Source organism: Balearica regulorum, chromosome 25 (genome assembly GCF_011004875.1).
Source record: "Balearica regulorum gibbericeps isolate bBalReg1 chromosome 25, bBalReg1.pri, whole genome shotgun sequence".
NCBI lineage: Eukaryota > Metazoa > Chordata > Aves > Gruiformes > Gruidae > Balearica > Balearica regulorum.
The window spans coordinates 7,120,227-7,133,450 of NC_046208.1; the positions used below are offsets into that span (position 1 = coordinate 7,120,227).

General features: G+C 49.1%; 1 protein-coding gene across 3 annotated transcripts in view; it reads right to left on the reverse strand.

The window, feature by feature from the left end:
- Positions 1-13,224, reverse strand: part of LGR6 (leucine rich repeat containing G protein-coupled receptor 6) — a 151,235-nt gene that overhangs the window by 10,475 nt on the left and 127,536 nt on the right. For 2 of the 3 annotated variants that reach the window (XM_075775861.1, XM_075775859.1), the window contains 7 exons: positions 12,185-12,256; positions 10,968-11,036; positions 9,937-10,008; positions 6,860-6,925; positions 4,313-4,384; positions 2,625-2,696; positions 1,779-1,904 (listed from right to left, as the gene is read on the reverse strand). In XM_075775861.1, coding sequence (XP_075631976.1) covers positions 1,779-1,904; positions 2,625-2,696; positions 4,313-4,384; positions 6,860-6,925; positions 9,937-10,008; positions 10,968-11,036; positions 12,185-12,256 — 549 coding nt within the window. The remainder of the gene's footprint in view (positions 1-1,778; positions 1,905-2,624; positions 2,697-4,312; positions 4,385-6,859; positions 6,926-9,936; positions 10,009-10,967; positions 11,037-12,184; positions 12,257-13,224) is intronic. The other variant, XM_075775860.1, reaches the window with a different exon arrangement.

Sequence of the window (13,224 nt, forward strand, 5' to 3'; positions counted from 1 at the left end):
CTCTTTCCCGTGCCCTCTGGCAATGTGCCATGTGCTGTGCATTTGGAGTCTTTATTTTTTTACCCCAAGGCCATTTTTTGCTGGGCATTCCTTATTTTGTCCAAGGTAAGAAGCTTCCCGAGAGCTGGTGCACATGCAAGGTTCTCTTGCTTGTTGCTGAAGGTCAGAGATGCACCTCCAAACTCCAGTTCCATGAATGTGGCTCAGGGAAATCTCAGGTCTCTCAAGTGCAGGAAGTTATTATAATATGACTGATTTCTACTTGAAAGGAGAATTGTTAGTTGTTAATTATATCATGTATTACAAGGTTAATTAAACAGCAGCTGAACATCATCTGGAGGAAAGACCAGGCTATCAGTCAGCAGCTGCATTTTCTTCAAAGACAGCAAACTCCTACTTCTTTGCTGGAAGTCAGGAAAACTGCGATGAAGGCAGAGGAACCTCAGGTTTTCCAGACAATTAAGGTTTCTGACAAGATCAGTAAATATGGTGAAATTCTATATTCTAAAAATATGCTTTTGTTTTAAGTTCCCAAACATTTCTGGCTGAGCCCTGGGAGGCTATGGAAACTCTGTATACAAGCTTGCTTCCTGTTACAAGCTCCAAATTAAATCCTATTATTGAAAGGTGGTAGGGAGGTACAGATGCCCCCAGGATGGCTAAGAACTGTTCTCAGATAATTCCTCCAGACACATGCCCCGAGAATAAGACTACTTAATGGCAGTACCCCCAAATTTAGGAAATGTTAATGGGTCCATTGCCTGGCGTGGTTCAATGAACCAGTCCTGCAGACTCAGTCTCTCTGGTGCAAATCCAAATCATCTCCACACATGTCAATGGAATTAGTTTAGAGGAGGAATGCCCCTGGATGTGCTGAACTTGACCCTCTCTGAAAAGGGACTGCCATTTTGGGTGTGGAAAGCCCTCCAGAAGCTTCCCCTGCTGTTTGGAAAGCAGTCGTGCAGCAGATCCCAGATACGATCAGTCAAAAAAGTCAGAAAAGAAAGCGCTGCAGGCACCACCACTGCTGAGGCAGACCAAAGCGAGAGCTCCACACTTTTCATTGGACCTGAGCTATTAAGCCCAACATTGGTGTAGTGGCCTGTGAGCCCAGCAGTGGGTGTCTAAATTTGAGAAGCTCCAGCCTTGGGAACCTGTACTGGATGAATGGGAGCATCGGCTCACGCGTCCTTGGCAGCAAGGGAACTACCTGGGAGACCCAAGCAAGAGATGGCTTCACTTCAGAGGAATTTGAGTCATCTGGACCATGGGCCCCTCAGCCAGAGGGCAGGTGCCATGCTGGAGACCCACCACTAAGGGAGAGTCAGGAGAGCCAGAGCCTGCAGTGCGGCACTGCGCTCCGAGCCGTTTGCAGCCTCATCTTGCTCAGTTTGACCCCTTCAGGCTATTCATTAATCCATAGCAGACAAGACACGGCCACACAAACAGAGTTTACTGAAGGAAAGCTGGATGTCATTAGCTAGGACTGGCTTCTGGGAATGTTTTCCATTGAGAGGAGCCCTGAGCTGGGCCCGCTCCATGCTTTCCACTTGTGTGTGTGTGTTTGGGGTGGGGGCAGCGGGCCTGGGAGCGCATCACCGCTCTCCTGTGGAAGACTTTAAAAGATGAGGCGTGTTAGCAGCAGATGAAGCTTCCTCAACCTATTGGCCTGAAAGGATGGAGGAAAGCATGAGATAAACAAGGAAAGCAGGAGGCTGATTGCTATAAATACAGGCAGTGCTGAGCGCCAGACGCGAAAGAGCCAACACCACCAGTACCTCATTTTGGGGAAGCTCTCCTTGGTGAAGGGCTCAGAGAGAGCTGGGTTGCCTTGGAGCTTCAGATGCGTCAGTCCACCCAAACCATCCAGAGGCAGCATGACCAGCTGGTTATCAGTCAAGTCCCTGATGAAGGGAAAGCAGAGAGGAAGACCACAGTGAGGGTTTTACTGCTAGTGGTGTCTCAGCCAAGCAGAGGCTCGGAGAGCCATGTTGTCTGCCTCAAATGTGATGCTGAAATGGGGCTGGGTGCTGCATGGGGACCAGGATCCACTGGAGATAAACAGAGATAATACTGCAATCCCTGGGGAAAATGAGGGGGAGGGGTTAATACCTACGCTGAAAGCTCTGGGTGGTATCTACCTCCTTGTGCACATATCTGCCCCATGCATCTCTTCCCCCACCACTTCCTCCACAATAGGTCAGGTATGACTGCAGCTCCCATCCCATAGAGTACTCAAGAGTCTTAGTGATGGGGCTGAGGACTGGGGACCCCTCCAGAGCCAGCAAAGATGGTCTGCAATGACTCTCGCTGAAACAGTCTATCATGCTGATCTTTCAGAAAGGCATCTAAGGCAGGTATGAAAGCATCAGAAAGTGGAGGTTTAAGTGTTCAGGGTGAGAGTATCTTGAAGATGGCCCCTTCTGTACTTTCATCACCCCTTTCCTATAGATAGGAAACCTTGGGATTTGGTCTGCCCACATCAGTGCTGAGACATGCACATCAGCACTGCAGCCTTCTGGTGTCTAAATGCCAGGTGTCCTGGTAGCTTGGGGAGTCAGTCTGAGGTCCTCAGATACCTGCTGGCCATAGCCCACTGTGAAAGAAATATCACTGCAACTTACAGCTTGGTGAGTGAGTGCAAGGTCACAAAGGCTTCAGGGTGAATAAACTGGATGTAATTCCAGCTCAGGTCTCTGCAAGGCAAGGACATGCCAGTAAGAGGGGTTCAGAGCAAGGCAGTGAAGCTGCTGACAACCAGCCTGATCAAGAGGTTTGTTGCAAGTAAATGTAGGATCAGTAGCCCTTGGTCAGCAGCAAGTTCTGACTCATTGCAACTCCTGGGAGGCAAATACGTTTGGGTCTATATATGGGTGGTTTCTAACAGAGGGCACAAGAGTTTGCCTTGCAGGAGCTCCTCTACTGAGACCAATGGGAAAGGTTTCTTTTAGGGTTCATCTCTGTAAATTTGGAGCTTTAATGCTAACATGCTGAACCTCAGAGCATTAGGCAAGTTACGCCTTAGTGCCAGAGCATCCCTGATGTGGTCACGCTGCTGGGTGCCCAGACGAGGGCAAATAGGGTCAGGAGCTGTGTGGAAGGTGCACCAAGGTCATCTTAGAGTGTCTGTCATCTATAGTTGTCTGGGTTTTGGGGAGGATTCCCTGAGGCTCCTCAACAAGCTTTGCTTCCATCTGAGCTACAGGGCTCATCTCCCTCTGTCACCAGCAGAAAGGAACCTGCATATCAAGAAGCATTTCTTCTCCTAAGGCTGACTACATGACCAATCTCCTACATGTATCTATATCTCTCCAGCTCTGAAGGGAGCCAGCAGTGCCTGCCCAGATGTGTGCAGAAGGCTAAAGTTGTGTGAGTTGAATCCTTCCCACAGGAACCCAGAACATACTCAAAGGAAAATGCTAGAGCTTACACGCTCAGCTGTATGTTTATGTGACTATAGTGTGGCAGCAGCGTGCTCGTATTTGCATGCTTGTCTGTAGTGTTACATGTAACACATGAGCATTCCTGTGCAGTTATGGTCATGGTGTACATGACACTCATGGGATCTCTAGGAATGCTGGCCTATTAAATGACATTCAAATTGCTGTACCACGGAAAAAAGCTTTTATGCTATTCAGTTCACTTCCACACAGAACAGTAAATAAAGACCATCAGCACTTGGAGGGCTCTTCCCACACATCACAGGGAGAATCATGCCCTGCGAAGCCTTACTAGCTTCTCAAAAGTGCCAAGGACTTAAGTGGGCAGTCTTCTGCAAGGTCACTATGTGTGTATGACATGTGCACGCTTGTGTGCACTTAATACGTCTAACATATGCTTTTCAGTTGTGGGGAGACAGTCCCAAATCGAATGGGATGTTCTGCACGGATGTTCCAGGAGTGCACGGCCCAGGACTAGCACGTGTAAGGAAAGAGGTGCTGGAGCTTATGCACACTGTCATAAATCCCTGCCACGAGTCCATGTCTGCATGGGCATTTAGGAGGCAGGTGTCCATAATGTGTGCTGTGCAACATACGAGTTGCAGCCTGTGGTGAGAGCATGTGGTGTGGAGTGTTTGCACACCTGGCAGGTAATGACTTTATTTACAGGGAGTGTCTGCATGCAGAAGGAAAGTCAGGGAAAAGGCTTGTGCCCTGTTATTTTGTAAGGGGAAGTGGAAAAGGGACTGGACAGCAAAGCCTCTCAGCAGAGGGAGTGGGGCTGGGAAGCTCCACATCACCCTGGCTGGGTGCTCATTGTTCCCCTTTGCCCAGCAAAAAGCCCAGTCATTCCCCCGCCAGACAAGACTTACATGGAGCGCAGGGCCATCAGCTGCACAAAGGTGTCTGCTCTGATTTCATGGATCCTGTTGTGCTGGAGACCACTGAAAAAACAGAAACTGGTTTGAGAAAATAGCTGAAGGCAGCATTTGTACTTTGTAGGATCTTTGTCCCATGGCAGCAGATGCAAACTGTCACAGTGGAAGTCGTCATTCAAGCTTGGGACACCTACTCTTATTTCAAGGGGTAAACAGGATGAACAACAAAACAGCTCAAAGCCATTCCCTCCTACGGGCAGCTCCAGGGCTCAGACAGCCTCTCCTGCACAGTAAAGTGCCATTGATGTGCAGTGGTTAAAGCTGCCCCATTATCTCCAAAGCCACACTGACTTCTCACTCTGCTCCACTGTGAGCCTGAAAACGCTTCATCCAGAGCAAGAGGAGAACTTGGATCTGCTAAGTCAGCAAACAGCTCTGTGTGACCTTTCAGGAAGGACTATACGGTGCTGCCCTTTGCCTTCGTGATGACAAAGGGGGTTTGAGGGCTGAAGGCATCTCAGCTTTTCATGAAGTACCATGATGTCTTGCTGAATCCACCATCCACACCCTGCATGTGCATTTTCATAAAGTGCCTCAGCCCCTGCACACCTGCCTTCCAGCAGCCTCCTGCACTCACCAGGGTAGGGAGCAGGGTAAGAGCTGGCATGGTGTTTGCCAACTGACCTATACACTCCCCATGCCCCTGGAGAGACACCCAGAACTGATCCAAGCATCCACTTTGTGGGAAGCATTCACATTTTTTCAGTTTTCTTTCCCCTAGTATGGAACAATGGTGAATTTTTTTTTTTAAATTCCTATGAAATGCCCATCATGAATTCCTAGACCTGCAGAAGTGGTCTCCTCGATGTGTGACCTTCTGCAAGGGGAGACAGTCACTGCCTAGTGCTCTACCTATAACAACTCCCCAGGGCGTTTGTTGGGTAGCTAACCTGCCTTTAAACTCAGAAATGATCTTGGCTCATCTCACAAAAGGACCTGCACGTGATGGCTGTAATGTCTCAGCTGGTATTTGGCCACACATTCATGTTTCAGAGACAGGGGCTTTAGGCTCTCTTATCTGCTCTACTGCTGGTTTCTCAATGCCCCATGTAGCAAAGAAGGCATTGCTCCTACTTCGAGCTAAGATTTCAAGTGAGGGCCATGGGAAGCTCCGTGCACAATTTTGGGGGTCTCACTGAGTGGGAGAGTTGGAGCTTGGGAAGAAGGGGTATTGGAGCAAGCTAGTGAAAAATAATTCAAGGATGTTTAGCTGCGAGGGACCACCTGTATGTTGCAGGTAAAAACCTGCACATTGGCAGTTACAGCAGAGCAACTGGCACACCTAAGTTGTTTGCATGCCAGGCTGTACCACCACGCACCACCAGACTTGTTTCCAACATATTTCCCAGCAGGAATGCTGATGCCTGGTGGGGGTGGGGATTACAGGATGATAACTTTGGGCTTAAGGGACCAAATACTCATTCTGTAAGAAAACGTTAATTTTACATTAAGAAGACGTTAAGAGTCTGTGTGACTTAAGTACCCTGAAAGAGGGATTTACTGCGCTTTTATATTAATGTTGAGCCTGAATTTAGCACATCATAAAATATTATAAGAAATTTAGGCACAATGCATGAAACTACAGGTCTGGAATTCTGAAAGTTTGTCCTTTTTTTGGATATCTTTTCTATTTTTTTCAAACATTTTGCTGGACGTACTTTAAATAAAAAGATATCCAGCTCTAACTCTGTCCTCAGAGCTCCCGAACAGGCAGCAAAGGCTATGTAACTAATTTTCATGTGGTTTCACACAGTGTCCTGACGTCCAGTTTTGCTAAGGCTGGATGAACTGGTCTGGCCATCCAGGTTGGTGTGCTGCAAAGAACAGGGACAACCTTTCCAATGTATTTTTGTGGGAATGCTGCTCCCACACACCCATTCTTCCAGGTTGCAGAATTCTATAAAAAATGATGGAGTCTTTTTTTTTTTTTCTCAAAAAAGGCCAAGAACTTCTGTTAGATTTGAAGTGCAGGGCTAGATCTCCACGCACTGAACTGAATGTGAATAACTTTATCTCAGAGCAACAGAGGTGCCTCCCAGGGCCTAGAGGAGACCCAATTCAAGTGCTACACATGAGGGAAGCATCAATCTTCTCTACGGAGGAGCTAGCCCTCAGAAGCGTGCCCATGGCATAGGACCTGTCCTTGAAGCAGAAGACATTTATGGTATAGATAAACCCCATTCTTGATTCGCTCATACTGGGACTTGAGTTAGTGAAGTGAAATTCAGTGCTGTCGCATCCTACTTCTGTTTGCTGTAGCTGGGACCTCTGAAAAGACCTGGATTAATTAAGCTCCTATGCACAGGGGACAGGGGCAAAGAGTGGAGCTCTGGTTCATTTGCAGTCCAAATAGTGAGTTATAACACTCAGCTTTCCCAGTGCTGGGTGAAGGTTGAGTTTTGTGTGTGGGAACTGCCTCTCTCCCTGAAAAAGCCCTTTTCCCCCAGAGCATGGTGCAAGCGAGGGCATCTCTTTACTCACAGCTCCTCCAGCCGCTGACACCGGTGGAAACTGGGCAGATCTTCGATTTGGTTGTGTGACAGTTCTCTGCAGGGGAAGGACCAGTACAGTAGTGTTAGGAGATCAAAAGCAAGTGCCCGTGAGGCCTCCCTCGGAAAGCAGATATTGCTGGAGAGGAGGATGACCTGACTTCCATTTTGCACAGCTGCAGAGAGCAGTAACCCCAGGTGAGGGGGATCTCCACTCTGCACACACCTGACGCTTGCTCTGAGCATCTTTGTGCAAGGCAAGGATTTCTCAGTGGTTTACCTACTCACCCAGCCCCAGCCCAGCTCCCTCCAGCACAAGCTGCGGACTGACAGAGCTGCTTCTACAGCTGGGGTGGGCTTTTCCTCCCCAGCCCCAAGTCAGCTGTGAAATGCATCCGTGCCAGCTTCTGCCATGCTGGCAGAAAATGCTTTTCTGTGGGCAAAGGAGAGAGGTGTTTGCGCCAGAGCTCCCATCCTGCTGCTGTGGATGGGAGAGCTCACAAAAGCTGCAGATGTGCTTGCAGAGCCTGGGGAGGTTTTGGCCGGCAGAGCAGCCAGCCAGCTGCCTTGCCTCCTTCCTGGCACGGCAAACCCAACGCCCCAGTGCCTGCTCTCCATTCAGCCTCTCCTGGCTTCTCCCTAGGCTTATGGAAGGGGTCACTGGCAGGGATTTAGTACAGGACATTGCAGACTGTGAAAACCTCTGGTCCCCATTCTTTCAAGTGCTGTCACTTGAAAGCACTTCCCAGCAAACTCCTGTTCCCACTGCTTCATGCCCTGGTGTCATGTCAGCATCCAGGGAAGAGTGACTTGGTAGTCAGAGGAAAACCTATCCTGGCACAGCTTAATGTGAATTTATTAAAACTGAAATGGGCTGGGTAAGGAGTAATGCTTGAACTCAGCTCTTTCCCCCACCAGCAGAGGCTGGATTTGTGGTTGTTCAAGGGAAATTTGCCCCAGGGTAAAGTTTTGTATGTGGCCTCTCCGCTGATTTTCCAAAATCAGTTTCCATCTTTCTGCCAATAAGTTGCTGCTAAAACATTTCAATTATTTATTTTTTTGCCAATCCCCTCTCCACCAGTTTTCCATGGTGGGGAGGAGGAAGGAGGGAAAAGCAAGCAAAAGTTTTGTGCTTGGCTCTGGAGACTGTCACCCGGTATGCAGAAAGAGTCACTTTTCCCTGGTCCCTGTGTCAGTCCACTGGGCTTGACAGGGCAGTGTCTTGGCTAGACAGTGATAAAAGGAGAACGCAGCCCCAGGAGTTATTTCTGGTTCCTCCAGAGTGAGAGTAACCAGATGCAGCCCAGTATCTACCAGCAAAGCAGCCCCAGCCACTGATGTTGTGTTGTGGACACACGAGGATGAAGGTAATGGTGGCATCAAGGGACTTCAGCTCTGCTCAGGGAAGTTTCATCTATTTCTGCTTGAGAGGAAAGACAAATCTGCACCCTGAGCAGAAGCTCTGGACAAAAGCAGCACGATGATGTCAGGTTGAAAGCTCAAGCTCAGCAAGGCTGCCCTGCCCATGCACAGACCGGCGTTGAAGCACGGCTGCAAGCCTCATGCCCCTGTGGTGGCTCTTACAGCCCCTGTGCAAGATCTCTGCAGAAAAACCTGCATTGTGGTGTGAGCAGAAGGAGGTCAGAAACGTGGTGTTAACTGTATCATCTGTGTTCAGATGTGTCACAATCGTAATGTCAACCTGCCCAACTGCCAAGAGGCTGGCAAAGCGGGGGAATGCAGTGAGAAAAAGCACTAGCTCTGTGGGGACAGAAGGCCAACACATTTCAAAAGCGAGAGAGATGTAACCATGCACAAACATTGGCCCTCATACCCTCTCTCCAAACTCTAAAGCAATGCAATTAATGATGTCAGTAAAATTAACTGGGAAGAAGGAACAAGGAACAAGGTGGGGTGTCCCAATAAAACTCACAAACAAGGAGGGGTCAGGCATGAAGAACAGACTCTGCTGTGAAAGTTTACAGTCTGATAACTTGCAAACATAAACAGAGTGCTTGGGACCCTGTAGCCTGGGCCATTCCAAAGGGTACACTTTGGTGGCAAGATGTCCATTGAACTGGTCCAGATGTTCCCTACAGGGACAGCTGGAGCCAGGATGCTGTGATCTGCTAAGTTACAAATGGTGTTATTTTATTTTTATGTTTTTCTCATTTCCAATTTCTGTGATCAAGAATTCACTCCTGTTGCTTTCCTGGAACAAACTTGTTTTCATTTTCAGCTTGCTTGTATAAAGACTGATGAGAGGCAAGCAGGAGGCTTGCCCTAAGGCTGCAAAATTGTGTAAATCTGGTTCATGACTCATTTCCTGAGGATGTCTTCGACTGCAGACAAGGTTGGGGATCTCAGGAATGAGGGGTGTGATTCCTGAGAAGATGCAGCAGTTTTTCAGAGATGCTGATTTCATCATGTACCAAGTTAAAGAAAAAAGCACATTCCCCCACTCAGCATCATTCAGTGCCTTGCCAGGCAGGTAGAGCCAAAGCAACTTAGAGACTCTAGCAAAACCCTGACCTGCCACTGCTGCACCATGTGAGGGCCCATGGCCATGTGGCCTTGCAGGTCTCCATCAGGTCACGCCTGTCCCCTCCCGGGATGTGAACGGGATCCTTCCTCCAGATAATGGCATTTGCTGGTGCTCCAACTGCAGTAAGCCAACACTGGGGCAGAGCGTCATGTGAATGTGATTTACCCCTGGCTTTTGTGCTGTGTATACGTAGGAGCTCTGAAATGCTGCTGCTGTTCTTACCCACTGCCCTTTGCACCCTCCTTGCATGGGGCAGACAGTTGCCACTGGTGTGGAGCAAGGAGGAGGCAAATGCGGATGTGCCTTATTGCTTGCAGCCCTGAGTCCAGACCATCACGCTGGGATGAAGCAAGTAAGTTCAAGAACATGCAGAGCTAAAGTAGTGCCTAAGAAGGTGGTGTTTTCTACATGGAAAAGACCACAGGATGGTTTTCTGTAGCTGATACCTTCCCTAAGCTAGGGAGAGCCAGTTTCTGATGGCACTTTTCTACAGACCAAGCAGGACAGAGAAACATGTTACTCACAGGACTCGGAGGCTGGGCAGCTGCTGGCACATCCCTCTGGGGAGTAAATGGATGCCTGCCCGAGTCAAGGTCCTACAGGAATGGAGGAGAGAGAAGAAATAGTGTTACTAAGAGCCAGGACACAGACTCTGTGACCCACAAGCCCAGCTGCTGGTCCCACATGGTGGCAGGAGAGACAATATCGATGGGAGAACAAGAAATCTGGAGAGAAACAAAAACTGACTTGGAAACGGGCACTGCTGCTGGACCTGGTAAAGGTGAATGTGCCTATAAGAAATTCTGGGACACTGCTGAGTACTGAATTCACTGCTGTCCTTGGCCACGTCAAGGGCAGGTGGCAGTGCCCTCCGTGGCACGCTCTGCTGTCCCAGTTCTCCATTGTCCAGACTGGTGATCCACCTGGAGCCATAACTGCTTCAGAAGCCCATGTATGGGGGATGGTGTGTCTCTGAGGCAAGGCATGGCCAGGTCACACTCCTGGGCTGGGGTGCTCAGCCGTGCTCCCAGTTTGGGCACAGCACGTGGACCAGTGCCCTACAGAGGAGAGCTGCGGGTGGCCAGAGACAGCGTGTCCTCCAAGCTCCTGATTTCCTGGGTCTGGTGGTGTGAGGATGGGACCAGACCAGTTCCAGGAGCCCCCAGCCTGGGTGGCAGATGTTTCCTGCACTGCACTGTGCTGCCATTGCTGGTCCTAGGACGGGCAGAGACACTGGGTCTCAGCAGACCATGCTGAAGCACTGCACCCAAAGGCTTGTTCCTTTACAGACACAGAAGGGAAGGAAAAAAAAAAAAATCAAAAAAAGATTGGAGCACACTCAACAGTACCGAGAGAGCAACTCACAGAGAGGAAAGCTGCTTTCAGGAGCCACAGGGGTGAAACGAAGCAGAGAGGTGAGTGACCAGGGAGAGGCAGAGCTGAAGACAACCAACTGCACAGCACTGTGAAAGTTGTCCTCGCTGAAACAGCCTGGACCACCTTGAAGGAGGAAGAGCACAAATAGCAGGGTAAAAAGGAGAGAGTTGCCACTCACAAAACTTCTAGGCTGGTGGTGCCTTTAAGGTCTGGAAATTCTCTGATGTCTGTTGCACCATTGAGCGACCTACAGAGAAATGAGGGTAATGTGAGGTGGACAGAGGACCCAGAAGCAAGTGCAGCTGCCCAAGGTCCCAGACCCATCAGCCATGGTGGCAAATCGGCTTCCTTGACACCCAAGTGTGGTGATCAGAGACCCAGATCCAAAGCTGCCCCTCTCATCAGCGTATCGCTGCTGGCTGGGTGGTGGAGCAGATGTCTCATGTAATGCAGATGCAGTGAGCTGGAATTGGGCATTTCTGTGCAAAGAGATTCGGCAAGCTCAGACCCTCCCCCAACCACTGACATTCTTGGCATGATCTCTACCCAAATTAAATAAAAAACCACCAACAATTACTGTGGGGAATGTAAGCAGGGTATTCCACCCAAACCTCCCCGAGTCTATGCATTTGGATCTAAAGAATGCACAAGTATTTGAAGGATTTATGTTATTTGCCTAAGTGTGTGTTCCTGCAGTGAGAGGCTGTGTGAGGCTTATAAACAGAGATTTTGAGGTTGCCTCTGCCTCAATATTTAGTGCTGTGCCACAACAGGTTAGCTGAAAAGACAGCCAGTCCAGGCCAGCCAACGTGGAGCAGCTGTTGTGGTCTAGATGGTGCCCACCACATGTTGGTGGCCCTGCAACAGGCTTAGGGCCATACATATGAGGGAAGCACTGTCACTGCTGGCTGCCCAGTAAGATTATTTGTGCCATTGCATTGGCATTATGGGACGTGTTCCTCCACTTCTCCCATCTTATGGAGGAAGGCAGATGCCTTCAGTGTCCTTGTGTTTGGGCAACTACACAACAGTGCAGGGTTTCCTTGAGCAGCATACAGCAAAAGTTGTGGCACTTGTGAGTGTGGTCTTTGCTGGTGCTGATGCAGCTGTGGAGGCCCTAGAAGACTCCAGTGCCTGTTAGCTGGGTGGGCAGGAGGAATGAGTTGCTCCCTCCAAAATGCCCTTCTCAAAATTATTCTTCCTCAGCAGAAAACATCTGCAGTGTCTACTCCTTGGCTCACTGCCTTTGGGGCTGGCCAGAAGAGTGGCATCATGGTCTTCTATTGGCACAAGGGCTCTAGAAAAGGGGAAGGGAGAAGGCCAATAAGGTGTCCAGCTCCCAGGGCTTGGAGCTTGCATGTGTTACCTCTCTGAGGATGTGCTTGGTGAACTTACAGAGTGTGGAGCTTTGGCAAGTACTGAAAAGCAGACTGTCCGACGAATTGGATGGGATTGTCATAAAAATGGCTGCAAAGGAAATGGTAACTGGTCAGATTCTGCTGTGCATGAAGACAAGATGCTATTACAGGTCAAGAGCCTTGGAGCAACTAGTATTAAGCTATGTAGGAGGTCCTGGCTATCCTGTGAGGAACCCTTGTTTTCCAGATAACCCCAGGCTCTCACACTAGCCTGTTTTGGCTGAACATTGGTATCACTGAGGTCTCCTGTTACTCTGAAAGGGCCATTTAGAGTCCTGCTGAACCAGGCAGGCTAGAAAGATGCAAAGCCCTCTTTCAAGCCTGCTATAGTGCTGTAACCCTGCTGAGAAACACCTTGTGCTTGATAACACCTCCTCTGATCTTACATATCCACAGCACCAACATCTTTCCTACTTGTAAAATAGAGAGAAATTAACTCTTCTAGGATCCAACCAGTTTTAGGAGTTGAATCACCTCCTACAAGAAGCACTTTTTCCCCACTGGCTGTGAGAGACTTTGGATGGGCAGATCCAATGGAGACATGAGTATTCTGGATGTGTCCCACTCCCACATCACTCCAAGGATGGTGCCCAAGGAAGATGGGGATGAGGCTGGTTTGTTTTGACTGGAGCAGTGACTATTTTCACCCAGCGTCACTATGGCTTTCCAAAGTGTTGGTATTTCTATAACTTAAGTCCCAGACTGGCCAAGCAGAGCTTTTGTCACTTGCCATGATTTCCAATATCAGTGTGGTTCAGGGAAGAACTGTCCAAAAATCTCTACTTGTCCCTGGGTCAGAGGGGAAATGAGCTGACAGCTGGGTGTATTTATCTGCAGAATTTTACGTCCGTGGGTCTGGGGCAGACACATAATAATCTGGTGTCCCAGCTCCCCGACACACATAGCTACTGCTGTAGCTGGCTAGCAGCTTTTCTAAACACGAGGAATAAACACAGGCAGATGTCAAACAGGGCTTAAAAAATCCTGTTATGCACAGCAAGATTTCCATGCAGACCA